The 15,361-nt window shown below is 44.4% G+C and overlaps 1 protein-coding gene across 5 annotated transcripts in view; it reads right to left on the bottom strand.

Moving 5' to 3' along the window:
- MLLT6 (MLLT6, PHD finger containing) overlaps nucleotides 1-15,361 on the bottom strand; it is an 87,864-nt gene that overhangs the window by 50,972 nt on the left and 21,531 nt on the right. For 4 of the 5 annotated variants that reach the window (XM_053363353.1, XM_053363357.1, XM_053363356.1 and 1 more), the window contains exons 3-7: nucleotides 8,508-8,562; nucleotides 6,622-6,731; nucleotides 6,276-6,379; nucleotides 5,334-5,427; nucleotides 1,228-1,335 (exon numbers count right to left, since the gene is read on the bottom strand). In XM_053363353.1, the coding sequence (XP_053219328.1) occupies nucleotides 1,228-1,335; nucleotides 5,334-5,427; nucleotides 6,276-6,379; nucleotides 6,622-6,731; nucleotides 8,508-8,562 (471 nt within the window). The remainder of the gene's footprint in view (nucleotides 1-1,227; nucleotides 1,336-5,333; nucleotides 5,428-6,275; nucleotides 6,380-6,621; nucleotides 6,732-8,507; nucleotides 8,563-15,361) is intronic. The other variant, XM_053363354.1, reaches the window with a different exon arrangement.

The following is a 15,361-nucleotide window of genomic DNA, read 5'->3' as shown; positions in this document are numbered from 1 at the left end:
GCTAACAGAACCAGTGGTCAGGGATGATGGGAATTGTAGTCCCAAATATCTGGAGGGCCAGAGTTCACCTATGCCTGCCCTAAAACCTTAGACCTACAATCTTCAAGTGGTTGGGTTGGGGCCCACTCACTGGGTTGCGGCTTAACCTAAGGTGGGTCACAAGAGAAGCACAACCACCACACAAATATATGCTAAAAACAATAATTAAGAAATGGGGCCCCAATTGCATCTGTGGGCTAGTGGTGGGTCCTTTGTCTGAAAAGCCTTAGACTGTGGAGAATATAGTGCTACTTTATTCCTTGTAGGTGTTGGGCTGTTTTTGCCTGCAGAATTCAGCCAGCCCCTCAGCCTCATCTTTAATAAAGGGGTCTCTGACCTTTTGGGGCCCCTGGGCACTTTTGTGAGAGGCTTCTTACCAGCCTAATTTCAGAATGGAGACTGGCGTGAGAGAGAGGACCCTGTGGGCACCAGGGAAGGCTTCTGCTTTTGCATGTTTGTCTTTTATCTGATCTATAGGGTTCCTTCTTTCCTCATCTCGGACCTTCTTACAGCACTGCAGAATCCCAACCCTCCTCTTTTTGCTCCATTCCCAGCTCAGGCCTCGAGGTGTTGCAGATCCACACATGGGGGCTGGATAGCTGTGTGGCTCTTACTTCTTAACTGTCACCATTATGCAATCAGATCCTGGAGTTCCAGGGAGGCTGCTTCACTGTTTGAGTGCAAGTGTTAATATAGGCAAATACAGCTGTGTTTTTTGAAAAGGGGGGGGGGGAGCAAGAGAGAGAGAGGCCTAGTGCTGGTGGAGATGGAGAGAGCTAACTGTCCTTCCAAAGGACTGCTTTCCTCTTTGCAAAGGAACTGGATAGTGTGCAATTGCCATTGAACATTGCTTGTGTTAGGATAGCATTAATGGGGGGCGCGGTTTCAGTGGTTTTTTGGTAAGTGTGTTGTTGTTGTCATCTGGAAGTAACTTCAGCAAGAACTTTAAATTGTCCAGATGCTGAATTCTGGGGCCAGGAATAATTTTGGAACACAAGAACAAAGAATTATAGAATACACAGGCACTGGATATGCCTTTGTGTTTGATCTGATCTGCTTGTAATTAGAAAGGCTGAAGGTTAAAAGACATATTATAGACATATAATATAGACATATTAATATCTTTTTGCTGTTCACTCCCAGGCGAGGTTGCACAGCGATTAACATTTTATTTTCTTCCTTTCTTACCTTCTTTGGTTTCTCGTGGTGGGAAACATGCTTCTCTTGAGTAGGTGACACCGACCGGCTCCTTCTTCCCGCAATGAAAGAGCCACCTCCGGAATGGCGCGATGTCTTCTGGAGGCAAATGAGAAGTTGGGGCAGGTGATGGATGAGGATGGAGGGGTGGAAAAGGAGCAGAAAAGAAAAGAAAATAAGAGCAAATAGGAAGAACCCTTGCTGGATCTTGGCTTGATGGTTTAGAATAACCTCTTTCATCTCAGATGTCTCCACTGACATTATTTTTGCACAGCAGGTTGCAAGACCCAGGTTCCTCAAAGGCATCAGAGCTCATTTTCAGCCAGTGGGGCTATGAACTCATTTTAGGGCACTTCCAGACAGACTGTTTAGTGAACATTTGTCCTGATATGTTTGTAGGGAGATCAGACAGTACTGGCTATTTTATGAACCTTCCTTCTGATTTGTTTGTAGGGTGGCTGGACGATGCTGCCTCAAAGCAAGTGTTACCCTACACTTTCCACTGCATTTTCCCTGTCACTTTCCTTACTGCAAAAAGTCTGATCCTGTGAGGAAGCAGGTTTATTGCAAAAGAGCTCCAAATCAGCTAATTAGAGGTACCAGTCAGCTACTCTGAAGATCAGGGAAGTGGTCCTCCAGGTGAGGGTGCTTAACCCTTCCCCTTCCATGTTCTTTCTTTCCCCAAGGGAAACAGCACACACCCAGGGCCCCTCCAGAGTGTGTTTTATTGTGGGTGTATTCTGCAACACGTTTGTGACATAATGATAGTGCATTAGTGGTGGATTAATTACACTTTATTAGTTGTTTTGCTGTGCTTCCCCAAAGCTACCACATTTACCGCAATCTGGAGGAGTTGTTCCACAACCAAAGAAGGACAAAAAACCCCAAAACGTTTGTGGTCATGGTTATAGGATTCCAGCAGGAAGTTACAGGAAATGTGTTGATTGGAAATGAAGCAGTATGGCTGCCCCAAAACTTCTGCAGGCACAAGCAGTATTGAAAGCGGGATCTCATATAACCGCCATGACAGCATCATGAGCACAAATCATCAGGAATGTGTAATAAAAAGGACGTCTGGAGGGGCCCTGAAACGGCTGTTAGCTCCTAATGCTGCTGTTCTTTTTTTCCATCTGATGAGGTGAATAGGAGCACAATTTTTATTGGGGGTGGGGAGGAATGGGATGGAAGAGTTAAGAACACTCTCTCCAAGAGTGCCGTTCCCCTATCCTGATCTTCAAAGCAATTGCCTGGGGCTGCTAATTACTACCAAATTAAAATGAGACGTTCTAATTACATCGCGTCTAGTTTGGCCCTCAGTTCCCTGGTCTAAACTTATGGATCAGAGGCAGATCTACTAAGAGGAAAAATAAGGTGGCAGATTTTGAGTAGCAGAGTGAGACAGATATGACCCCTGATATGTGGTCCACTGGCAATTCTCCTGAATAAGCTTAATTGAAACTGATGGGAGCTACACCCCCTCTCCAGCTTCTGTATATTTTTCAACCAGATGAGTGCTAGAGAACTTCCTGGCAGATTTAGTGGAAGGTGTGGGTGCCATTTGGATTTTCTGCCTAAGCTTCCAAACAGTGTTAAAGCCAGCATCCATAGACAGTAGTCCAAGGTGCCTTCTGCCAGGACTCAACAATTTGTGCAAGTTAACCTGCTGGCAAGGAAAGCCTTTTCCTTAGCCCCAGTGAAATGGCGTCTCTCTGCACAAACTTGGGACTGCACTTCCTTTTGCTATCACTTCTCAGATTCCATCTCCCTGGCTTGGAAACTTAATCTATTGCTGGGGCTGAGCCCAGACTCCAGGTGTGCCCTGGGAGCGGCTTCTGCGTACCTACCTCACTGGGCTGTCAAAAAGACAAAGAAGATAAGCGATTGCAAAAGCAAATTTGCTCACTGCTATATAAACAGTTATTAATACTAAAGGTGAAAAAATGAAAATGAAATTGTGTTGTTGTCTCCTGCCAGCCACAAGAAAAGCTCTCAAGGTTGGCAAACAGCCAAACCTTTGCTTCAGGTAATCAGCAAAGCAGTGCACATCACCATGATTAACAAAAAGCAGGGTGTGGAGTTCTCTAGTTTGGCTTTGGGGAAGGGGCTGGTGTTATTAATCACTGAAGGTGGCAGTGCTGATAAATGCTCATGACTTTCTGATAGCTCTAGTTCCTGTCAGCTTGCCTTGGGCCCTTCCCTTCCCACCTTCCATTTGGGGCATCCAATGAACCAGGGTCATCTCAGCATTTGACATTCCTGGGTGCTGCTGTGGGTGCCGCCTCACTATCAAATACATATTTGCATAAATAGGCTGTAGCATCGTTCTTTAAAACACACACACAGACAGCACCTCCTGTAAAATGTCAACATTTGTCACATCTCTTTGGGATGAGAAGCAACTCACTGATTCAAGCATTCAACACATAGATCTGCCCATTCACTGAAATTATTCTGGTTGATTCAGCCCATGCAAATCCATTTGGACACTATCAGGCGGAGGGTCTTTTATGTGGTGGGACCCAGCCTTTGGAATCAACTCCTCCTAGACATCAGACAAGCACTGACCCTGACTGGTTTTAGGAGCTTCTGGAAGACTCATTATTTTCTTAGGCATTTGAGTTGCACGCCATCTCAATCTCCAAGCGATGCAAGATTCCAGGGGCTCCAGGTGGCTTACTCAGGGTCCGCGTTTCCGGCACAGAGCCTTTGCCTTCTTCATGGCTTTCTTAATGGGTCATCACCTTTTTTTTGTTTTGTTTTCCTAATGGCTCATCATCCCAGGCAATTTCCTGGTCTGGAAACTGGCCTGGCTTATACTGTAAAATTTGCCTTGATTAAATTCTGACACTTACTGAGTCCAGGAATTTAGACTTGTCTAGCACCCACAAACTCATGACAGTACTATCTTATGTGGACATAGTATATTTTCTGGTTTCATTGTGCTCATTTTACCACAATTGTTTCAAACTGCCCTGGGATTTCTAATGTAGGATAGAATAGAAATGTTTTAATGAATAAACATAAAATAAAGATTATTAGTGGGGTGGGGGGACACTGCAAAGCTAGGGTAGTACCACAGGCAATGAACTCACCATGACCACCTCTAAAATGCTAAAAAGGTATCAAGATGAAGGGATCTTAATTAACCTGGTATGGGGAGAACCTAGTAGTTCATTCAGTCAATTCTTCCAGCTCCCTCTAGAAACACAGGCTGTCTTGATCTGTGCTAGGCTTTGCCTTAGGGATTAACTAGGGCCAAACTGCACATGATTAGGGCAGCCATGATTTTTTACTTACAGATCTGCCCCATTCCATTAGAAAGCCAGAGCTGGACCACCCCACAATGGGAGGAACCATGTGCTTTAAAGGTATGGTTGATGCACACTTAAGGCAAGAGGCAAACACGAAGGATGCAGAGTGGTGGTGATTCAGGTAGATGAATATGGCTGGAACGGGAATGTAAATGCATCCCGATCTACCAGAGGTGAATCAGGTTTTGCAGTCTCCATGCAACTTATGCTGCCCAAAACCTGTTGGACAAAATACATGTGTGTGTACTATCACTGGAAGCAAAGCCTTTATATTATTTTTAAAAAACTATTGTTTACCCTCGCTACATAGGGTTGAAGCGATTTAGGGCTTTATAGGTCAGTCAAAACCATTTACTGTCAACTAATAGTCCAGCACCTGCAACCTTTCCTTTAAAACCAGGTGCCGCAACCCCATCACTCTCCTTTGTTGGAATAGGGGGTGTCTCTCTTCTTCATTGTTTCATTTGCTATTTTGGGTGCACCTGAAAACCGAAGACAGAGTCAGACCACTGGGCCCAGCTAGTCCAGTGCTGCTTACTTGGGTGGTGACTTTCCACACTGAAGTCAGTGTATGTTTAGAACGGTATACAGCATTCTTCCCCAGCACCACTGACTGACAAATCTTCCATCCTCTAGGTGCCAGGGATTGTACCAGGGGTATTTTATAAACAAAGTGTGTTCTTTACCATGCTTTTGGATTTGGAATAAAACTATCTATTTTTTGTTGTTGCTCAATCCTAGCACCTGCTCTGTGCTTTTGGGTTTTAATGATGACAAGGGACTAACCATTTTATTGAAGTGGTACTTGCAGTAGCCACAGTATTTCACATTGTCGACTTCCAAGACTTCTTCTTCACACAGGAGCCCAGCCATCTGAGCACTGAAACGAAGAAACAAGGTGGTTGTGTGAGCCGAGCCCAGGGCAGTACAGATTGTGGCCGAGGGACCAGAGCAGCCAGGTTCACCCCTCTTTCTGTACCCAGCACAGAAGCTTATTGCTCTCCTGCTCTATTGTTAGCTTCTCAGAATGGGCAAATAAAACCATTAGGATAAATGATCTACCCTGGGGGTGAGGAACCTCGGGCTCAAGGGCCAAACCCCTCTATCTGGTCCTTGGGACTCTCCTCAGGCCTTAGGCCTCTGCAGCCACATCCCCTACTTCAAGGAGGGTATAAAGTAGGGATGGTGAGAAGTGTGGCCTGGGGAGAAGTAAATCCCAAGGGCCAGACAGAGAGGGCTGGGGGCCGCATTTGGCCCCCAGGCCTGAGGTTCCCTACTTCTGGTCTGTATGGTTTGTGTTCATGTGTGGATGGTGATCTTGACAAACCTTTGGATAAATGACACATCCAAAGCTCAGTTCTTTGAAGTGTTATGATTGCTGGGGTGAGGGAACACATACCGGTATTTATTTTTGTGCATTATCTATTTCTTTAGGGGGGGGAAACATAAAGACATCAACAATATGTCCATGTGGCTCTCATAAAATAGTATGTGAAAAATGTTTAAAATGGATTGAAGAGGGAAGATAAGGCAGGAAGGAAGGCAACTGAGAAGGTTCAAAGTTTCAGCAGGAAGCAACCAAAGAATCTGTGAAGTCCCTCATCGTAACTCACTCATGCAGGCTTATCTCATGACTATGAATCCAAAACTGACTTGACAAAATTGGTGGGTTTAGAAACACGGACCAGGGAGGAAGTGACCATTAAACAGACACAATCATGGACTCACCAGGTGACATGGAAGGCTTGCCGACAGCCGTGACGGTTGCAAGTCATGCAAGCTCCAGAGGCTGCTTTGCTCTCCCTGCCCTGCTCTTCACAGATGTAGCAAGTCTGCAACAATAGGAGGCACAACATAGACAGTGTGCATTACACACTGTGGTGAGCATACTGTGAGAGCCAAAAAAATAATAAAAATGTATCTTATTGTTCTTGGGGTGACAACAACTTGTCAGCAGATAAATGTAAAAAGTATAGGAGAGCATAGGAGATGGGGAAATCAAAATAGGACAGTCTGTGGAAGAGGCAGAAATGGGATGCTGAGGGAAAGCATTGTACGTGCATGCCTCTTTTACCTTGCTGAACCGGTCGTGGGGTACATACTGGAGGACGATTGGCTCCATGGTGAGAACATTAGCAAACTGCACCTCGGGGATGTACAGAGCGCAGACGACATGGGCCCAGCCTAAGTGAAGGACAAGACAACAACGGTATAGGTGGAAAGGCCCAGAGAGGCTTGAATCAGGCAAACACAGAGTAATTGGCTTCTGTCTCCAGTGGGAGGCAGCAGTGGGGTGAGACTGGAAGAGACCTTTAGGAGACTCAGTTTTCACTGTGGAAATAAACTTGTATACCTCAGACCCCTGGTGAAGGCTAACCTCGCAATGCCCTTTGATACAAATACAAACAAATCCTTCCATGTTGAAAGCTATGTCTGAGGGAAGGGTTCTGGCCTTAACCTCTCCCTGACATGCAAGTTTTCTATGTGTAGAAAATAAAAAAGGGTGGTTGGTGGTATACAAAGGAGCATTCAGTCCTGCAAGTCCCCATGTGTGGTCACAAGTTGCATAGCCCAGACACAGGCTTATCACCTCAGTGAAAATTAGGCCAGCATCCATAGCATTCCCAAGACTACTAAATGACCACATTTCCTTTCCCACACACCCCTAATCATCTTTCCCTCGCTAGTAGCTCTAATATAACCATTATGGTTTGTGTGTGTGTGTGTGTGTGTGTGTGTGTGTAAGGCTGCAATTTTGTGGCGAGAAATTATGTTCTTATGTTTAAGAACGTAAGAATAGCCCTGCTGAATCAGGCAAGTGGCCCAGCTATTCCAGCATCATGTTCTCACTGTGGCAAGCCAAATGCCTATGGGAAGCTCACAAGAAGGAGCTGAGCGCAACAGCACTCTCCGACAATTGGAGACAGAAGAAAAACATTATGGTTAGAAACCATTGCTAGCTTTCTCCCGTATAAATTTGTCTAATATTGTTTTAAAGCGATCCAAGTTGGTAGCCATCACTACCCCATCTTGTGGCTGGAAGGGGTTGGGGGCCTACTGAGGCCTGGGCCTGAGAAGAGGCCTATCATCCCCATCTTGGCTCTCACTTCACTTCACTGGGCACCGCACCAAGGCAGGATACGTGCAGCCATAGTTCCTTGAAAAAGGGCCTCCCTCCCCACACCACACTAGGGTCCGTGGTAACCTGGAGCCAGCCCTGACTGGTTTGTGTCAGCATTTTGGTCGAAAACCTTAAAGGCTGTGGCCTGCAGGGCTACCATGAACCGGCTGACTGGTCCTGCTATGTGAGAAAGCAGATATTCCATGAGGGACAGGGGAAGAGGAGTCTGTTTTTAAAAGCCTGGATTATATGCACAGCGGCTTCATATTAAACCGGAAGGCAACACTGAAAACTTGGATGCATTTGTTCCTGGGATCCTAAGGGTTTTTAAACACACATGCAAGCAGGGTAATGCATGTATGGCACAAGGCCTATCATGTATTCAGTCACAGTAAATTAGCAGCCCATTCACTGAAACACCACACCACACCAGGGCTGGAGAACCTGTGGTCCTCCAACTACTAGTGTGGTTAATTGTCAGGAATGATGGGAGTTCCAGGTTCCTTATCCCTCAGTCTCTCTGCCCCCGCACTCAGTCTAGGACAGTGTTTCTCAACCTTGGATCTCCAGATGTTGTTGGACTACAGCTCCCATCATCTGGTCCTGCTAGCTAGGGGTGATGGGAGTTGTAGTTCAACAACATCTGGGGACCCAAGGTTGAAAAAGGCTGTTCTAGGAGAAACCTGCTTGAGGTCCATGTTTTGGAGCTTCACCAGGGAACTTACATATGCACTAGCCATTAACCCAAAGTTACCCAAAAGTAGATGAGCATGCCCTCTTCAACTGAGTTCCTGTATAAATTCTGGGCTGTCCCTGCCACCTTACAATGGGATGCTCACCTCCATTATCAGTCCGTTTCAACGCTCCATCCTTGTGGGGACACAGCTCACACCTCTGAAAATTAAAGAGAAAGATTAGGACTTCTAAATAATAATAATAATAATAATACTTAAACATGTATCAAACACTCCAGATATTAGTCTACATACTAGGCTACATACACACCATGCATTTAAAGCACACACACACAGAAAAAGAATTCTGGGAACTGAAGTTTACCTGTCACAGAGCTATGATTTCAAGCACCCCTAACAAATGACAGTTCCCAGGATTCTCTGCAGAGGTGCGTGCTTTAAATGTATGGTGTTTACGTCGTTGTTACCCTTACAATAACCCTGTCGGGTAAGATAATATGACTGTCTCCCATATTGCAGTTGTTGTTGGGGGTGGGGGAAGAATGGCTTGTCTAAGGCCACCTGGTGAGATCATGGAAGAGCCTAGATTTGAACTGAAGGCATTCTTGTTTGTAGATTGATTGATTGATTGATTGATTGATTGATTGATTGACTGATTGATTTTGGCCATTACATAGGTATTTTCACTTGCATCAACCATGGCAATATGATGAACAATACAGGCAGTGCTGAGAAAACACACACACACACTAAGACAGCTATAGAACAAGTGGAACGAATTTTAACAATTTGGATGAAATAACTATTATCCATGCCTTTTTTTTTTTTTTACACCTCCAGCTCAACTTTTCCTGAAAGTTCCTATTGTCATATCATTGAGCAAATGGGTTTTCACTAATGGAATACTTTATCATTAACTGACAACAACAGTAATGAAGTCGTATAAACCATCTCCAGTTTTGTAAGCACTGTACACATATTTTTTCCCCAAAAATGCCCCTGCCCACAGGCACATAACGTAACAAACATGATGCAAAAGGAAAAAAAGGAAGAGTGGGCGATGGATTGGGTCAGGCTGCTCTTACCCTTGGCATGATTTTTAATCTTAAAAAAGTCAGAAATCATTTGAGATTATGGCAATGGGCCCACATGCGATATGCTGATGCAGCATATGCTGCGGCCTATGTTGCAAAGGCTAAATCTCTGCATGTGGTATGTGAACTTTGGGATAAGGTGGGTGAGGTCGGACTTTGGTTCCCTTTCGTTTCTATGGTTCTAGAACATCTAGTTTTGCCAGAGAGATAGCTCCTGCTCCACACTATCCCACTGAACTGGACTACTGGCAAATCCTGCTGCCACAGCTGCTGTTCTCAACACAAACCTCTCTTGACTGGCAACTGGGGAGTTAGAAAAAAATCGAACCTTAGCAGGGCAGATTTGGAACATAAGGCCACCAGTTGCTGACCTTCTATTCTATAATGTAACAACACGGAACGCTTTCTAACACAACTAGGGAATGAATTTTATCTTTTCCAGTGCAAGCTTAACATGATCCATATCTCCTGGACTATTGTGTGGATCCTGTCGCTTTCTCTTTTTTTTTAATTTGAAAAGTTTTTATTATTAAAATAATTCAGCATTAATACACACATATTACGAATATACAAGCATACAAACATACATTTCATACAATCCTTAGAGATGTTCAAAGCTTTCTCACTTCCTGAATGTTCTGGTACAACTCTTGGTCCAAAAAAAGTATCAAAACATGAGAAAACACATTTAAAATATGTCTTTAAATATGCATTTATATGAGAATCTTCATACATTATTTTTTTTAAACCGTAGCAAAGCAGGTTTACGGTTGAACATGTGCAGAAGCGACATGGATGGGAAATAGCCTGCATTAAAGGTGGTTGCTCAAGTTAAAATGTGGGGCAGGGCTCATTGAGCTATTACTCCTGGGGGGCTCTCCCCTATGCTTTGGACTTGATCCTGATTGCAAGGTGTCCTTCTGAAATTGCACATGCGAACATATGCATAGTATCACACTTTGTTGTTGTTTAGTCGTTTAGTCGTGTCCAACTCTTTGTGACCCCATGGACCAGAGAACACCAGGCACTCCTGTCTTCCACTGCCTCCCACAGTTTGGTCAAACTCATGCTGGTAGCTTCGAGAACACTATCCAACCATCTCGTCCTCTGTCGTCCCCTTCTCCTTGTCGTCCCCTTCTCCTTTCCCAACATCAGGGTCTTTTCCAGGGAGTCTTCTCTTCTCATGAGGTGGCCAAAGTATTGGAGCCTCAGCTTCACGCTTCATCAGCCCTGAATCTACTTGTACTTGTCCTCCGCTCCTCCTCAGTAGCATGTTGGACGCCTTCCGACTTGAGGGGCTCATCTTCCAGCGTCATAACTTTTATATGCCTGCTGTCTTTGTCCATGGAGTTTTCTTGGCAGGGATACTGGAGTGGCTTGCCGGTTCCTCCTCCAGGTGGATCACGTTTGGTCAAAACTCGCCACTATGACCTGTTCATCTTGGGTGCCCTGTTTGGCATAGTTCATAACTTCTCTGAGTTATTCAAGCCCCTTCGCCACGGCAAGGCAGTGATCCATGAAGGGGTAGTATCACACACCCACACCCAAAAAAACTACCCCACACAAGCTGGTTTGGACAGGGGAGGGGAATTGCCACCAGCCACTGCAAGCAGCGGAGGAAAGTAACGGTGATGGGGGTGGGGAGGAAGAGGCAAGTGTCTCAGAAAGATCTTTGGTGGGCTGCCTTTTGAGGGATGGAGGTCTAGGGATTCAGGCCTGCTACTGCAAAGGATGCACTTGGAACTCAGAGAGACAGAAGAAGAGCAGGCAGGGGGCCTTAACATTGGGAAATTTGCACTTGAAAAGGTCCCTCCATCCCTTTTGGATCAAAGCGCCTCTCCCACCACACTATTAGCAAAGCTCTGATCATTAGCAGGAAGGGTTAAACAGCTCTGCCAGCCAGCCGGCCCACCCACCCCTTGGAAGGCTTTAATATCCTTGCTGTAACATGACTGTTAAAGCCTTCACATGATTCCCTCCCCCCCCCACTTCCCTCCCTCCCTTTCCCACGAGTTGCCCTCCAGCCAGTCCGTCTCAAAGGGCCAGCCAGACAATTCCTTTACAAAGCAAACAGAGCTTTAGCACTTCCTTCATCTAATGGAGCACAGCATCCCCGAGGGGGCTTTGGGAATGCAAGGAAGAATGAGAATGAGTGTGTCATTCCTAAAATGAGGAGCAGCTGGGACTCGGCCCATCTGGACATTTGGAAGCTGTTTAGTCTCAGACATTTGGGATCCAGCTGCGGTTATGCAGGGGCAAGCACTCTGCACATGCCCAGAGGCATTCATGCATGTATTAACAGCTCTATATATTACATTGGCCAGGAATACAGGTGCTGGTAAGACTGAGCCCTAGCACAAATTGAGCTTCGGGTTCAGTTTGAATTACTGCTTGGCCCCAGAAACTATTTCCAACACATAGCTCTGGAAGAAATGAATATGTATTCATTTGTGTGTCCATAACCAGATTATGGCTGGGGACTTGCTGTGCCTCTAGGATTTTTTTTTTTGGGGGGGGTTATATCCAAGCAGCTGTGGGGCTAGCACTACCTGTACTGTCTGCAACCCACCCCTTCCCTGGCAAAACCTGCAGAAATCTTTGTGGAAACAGATCTTCACAAGTTCAGCTTACATCTCCAATGCTCTCACCTTCAAAGGTGGCCAGGTGTAACTTCTTACTTTAAAAAGCTGGGAATGGGTACCAAAGTACAGAATTCCAGAATCCCAGGACCTTATATCAGTTGAGAATGATGTGCTTGTTTTTAAAAACATTACTTTCCACACAAAGAATCCACACAGAATTGACCCAAATCAAAGTAATCCAGCACCTTAAAAATTGAAAAATTGAAAATTGAAAATCAACATAAAGAGATGTATGTATCTAGGGTTGTCATACGTCTGCAATTTCCCAGACATACTCGGAATACTGCTGTCAGAAGCTGTGTCTAGCTGGAAATTGGCAAAATGTCCGGGAAAATCCAGACGTATGACAACCCATGTGGGCAGTGCCATTTCTGGTGATTTTACTTTTAAAAAGCTCAGAAACGTACATTTTTACAACTTTGGCAAAATCATCATCATCATCATCATCATCATCACTTTCTGAAATGGCAACCCTAGTATTGTTGTATGGAAGTATGCTAAGTGTCAGATTATAAAAGGGCACACAAGGGTGTGTACAGGAACACATGCAAATCATGGTTCACTATTTTTCTCTCCTAAAGCTCAAGCCTGGCTTTCTCCTGCTTTCACAAAGCATTTGACAAATGTATTGGCCAGCAAACTGAATGGCAATTCAGTACCATTTTGCTGTTTCTGCCATGCTTCAGGAAGTCTGGCTGCCGTATTAAAATTTTTTAAGTGCCAGACAAGAAATTCCCTTTTACTGAGTCAGACCACTATAGTCTATATTGAATATTCAGACAGGAATTTTCTCTGGCCCAATCTCAATATTCTGGGGACTGAACCCAGGATTTTCTTCATCAGCGATGCAGAACCTGTGGCCATCTATATGTTGTTGGGTTCCAGCATCCATAAGTCACAGCCTGCATGGATGATGGATAGGGCGGATGGGAGTTGTAGTCCAAAAACTACAGGTTCCTGATCTAAATGCAAAAACTTTCTATCTTGTGTATGTCTACTCAGAAGTTAAATTTAAGGGGCCTAACTGCATATCCCATCATACGTACTGAGGAGATAGTCCAAATGATTCAGGAGAGATGTATGAATAAATATGCATTGGACTATGCTGAAGGTCTTTTAATTCTGATTCACCCACAGTGCTGACCAGCTTGGCTGTGAATCCTGGAAGACCTGCTCCCTGCCTTGCATACCTTTTCCCACCTGGCCTGGGAGGGTGGGACCATTTTGGCTGTCTTAGTGCAGACTCAGGTCATCAAACCTTAGCTTCCACAGCTACCACTTGCCATGAACCACAATAGGCAGCAACAGTAGCAGCAGATATGTTCTGTGCTTATGATAACATCTTATTCTCTTGTTAATTATGCTGCTTTAAATGTGCACTTTATATTTACTTCCTTTAGTAATGTTTTCTTTTGAACTGTTTTAGGTAATTTTTATGGTTGTTAACTTTGCTGTGTTAAATGTGCATTTTGTAGTTGACCTTTATAATGTTTTCTTTTGAAATCTTTAAGGTAATATTTTAGTTTCTTGTTAGTTATGTTGCTTTGAAGGTATGCTTTATATTTGACATTTTCTTCAGTAATGCTTATTCAGGGTTGTTTTATTTATTTGATGTTTAAATGTGTTATAAACCACTTTGAGATTTTTCCCTTAAAAATATAAAGTGGTATAGAAATGAAAATAATAATAATAATAATAATAATGGGTCTTGAACTTTGTTTTATAGCCATGGTTTTAGACAAGAGTCCCAACTGTGCCATTTATTAAACAGGCAAAGGTAAAAGGGTAAAGGACCCCTGGATGGTTAAGTCCAGCCAAAGGCAACTATGGGGTTGCAGTGCTCACTTCGCTTTCAGGCCAAGGGAGCCGGTGTTTGTCCACAGACAGCTTTCCAGGTCATGTGGCCAGCATGACTAAACCACTTCTGGCGCAATGGAAGACCATGACAGAAACCAGAGCGCATGGAAATGACATTTACCTTCCTGCCACAGCAGTACCTATTTATGTACTTGCACTGGCATGCTTTCAAACTGCTAGGTTGGCAGGAGCTGGGGCAGAGCAATGGGAGCTCACCCCGTTGCATGGATTCGAACCACCAACCTTCCAATCAGCAAGCCCAAGAGGCTCAGTGGTTTAGACCACAGCGCTACCAACGTCCCTAAATGACATTATATTCAATCCCCCTCTTTAAAAGCAGTGGGCAAGCAGAATCCCTTTTTTAAATGTTGAAAAATTGCTTTGAGGGGCAAGGAATATTGACACCACCCATTTCCAGCCATTCAACACAGCGCTGCAAACACACAGAACTGATTTCCCGCAACCTCAGTCTAGGAAAGAATATGATACATCTAAAAAGAACATGTGGTTAGTGAACTTGTACAAAAGGCTTGGTGCTTAAATTATGTACTTCTGTACTCACTCAAAGACATGAAAGCTTCTCTGGGTTTTTTTGTTTTTAAGTATACACACACAGAGAGAGTGAGAGAGCACTTTGATAATGAATCAAGCTTTGCAAGAACATCGGAAGTGATTACACATAATGTCAGCTTTTTTACACAAATCTATATACATCAGATCTAGCATGTGCAAACACTGTTAAAAACTCTCTCCATAAGCTAGGCCAGGGGTCAGCAAACTTTTTCAGCAGGGGGCCAGTCCACTGTCCCTCAGACCTTGTGGGGGGCCGGACTATATGGGGTGGGAATGAAAAAATTCCTATGCCCCACAAATAACCCAGAGATGCATTTTAAATAAAAGCACACATTCTACTCATGTAAAAACACCAGGCAGGCCCCACAAATAACCCAGAAATGCATTTTAAATAAAAGCGCACATTCTACTCATGTAAAAACATGGTGATTCCTGGACTGTCCGCGGGCTGGATTTAGAAGGCGATTGGGCTGAATCCTGCCCCTGGGACTTAGTTTGCCTACCCATGAATGGAATGCAGTACGTCTGAGGCACCCAATAAGAGCTACATAGGTTAATGAAGCAAAAAAAAAAAAGACCTCACACAACTGCAGGAACAGGCTCTCAAGAGGACATCAGATTGCCCTTGCATTAGGATTACCTGAGCCACACACTCTGTTCCTCCACCCAATGTATGTTTAATCAAAATCCCTCCAGGGCACCTTATCATTTAACTAATGCTTGATCCCAAAAAACAAAATCTCATCAACAATGGTGTGTGGATCACGTTACTTAGTCATGTGACAAGCAGCAGATGGAAGTAATTTTTATTTACTCAGAAGAAATCTGAGCC

This window comes from Podarcis raffonei, chromosome 13, assembly GCF_027172205.1.
Source record: "Podarcis raffonei isolate rPodRaf1 chromosome 13, rPodRaf1.pri, whole genome shotgun sequence".
Taxonomy (NCBI): Eukaryota; Metazoa; Chordata; class Lepidosauria; order Squamata; family Lacertidae; genus Podarcis; species Podarcis raffonei.
This window is presented reverse-complemented; position numbering and strand designations above follow the sequence as displayed.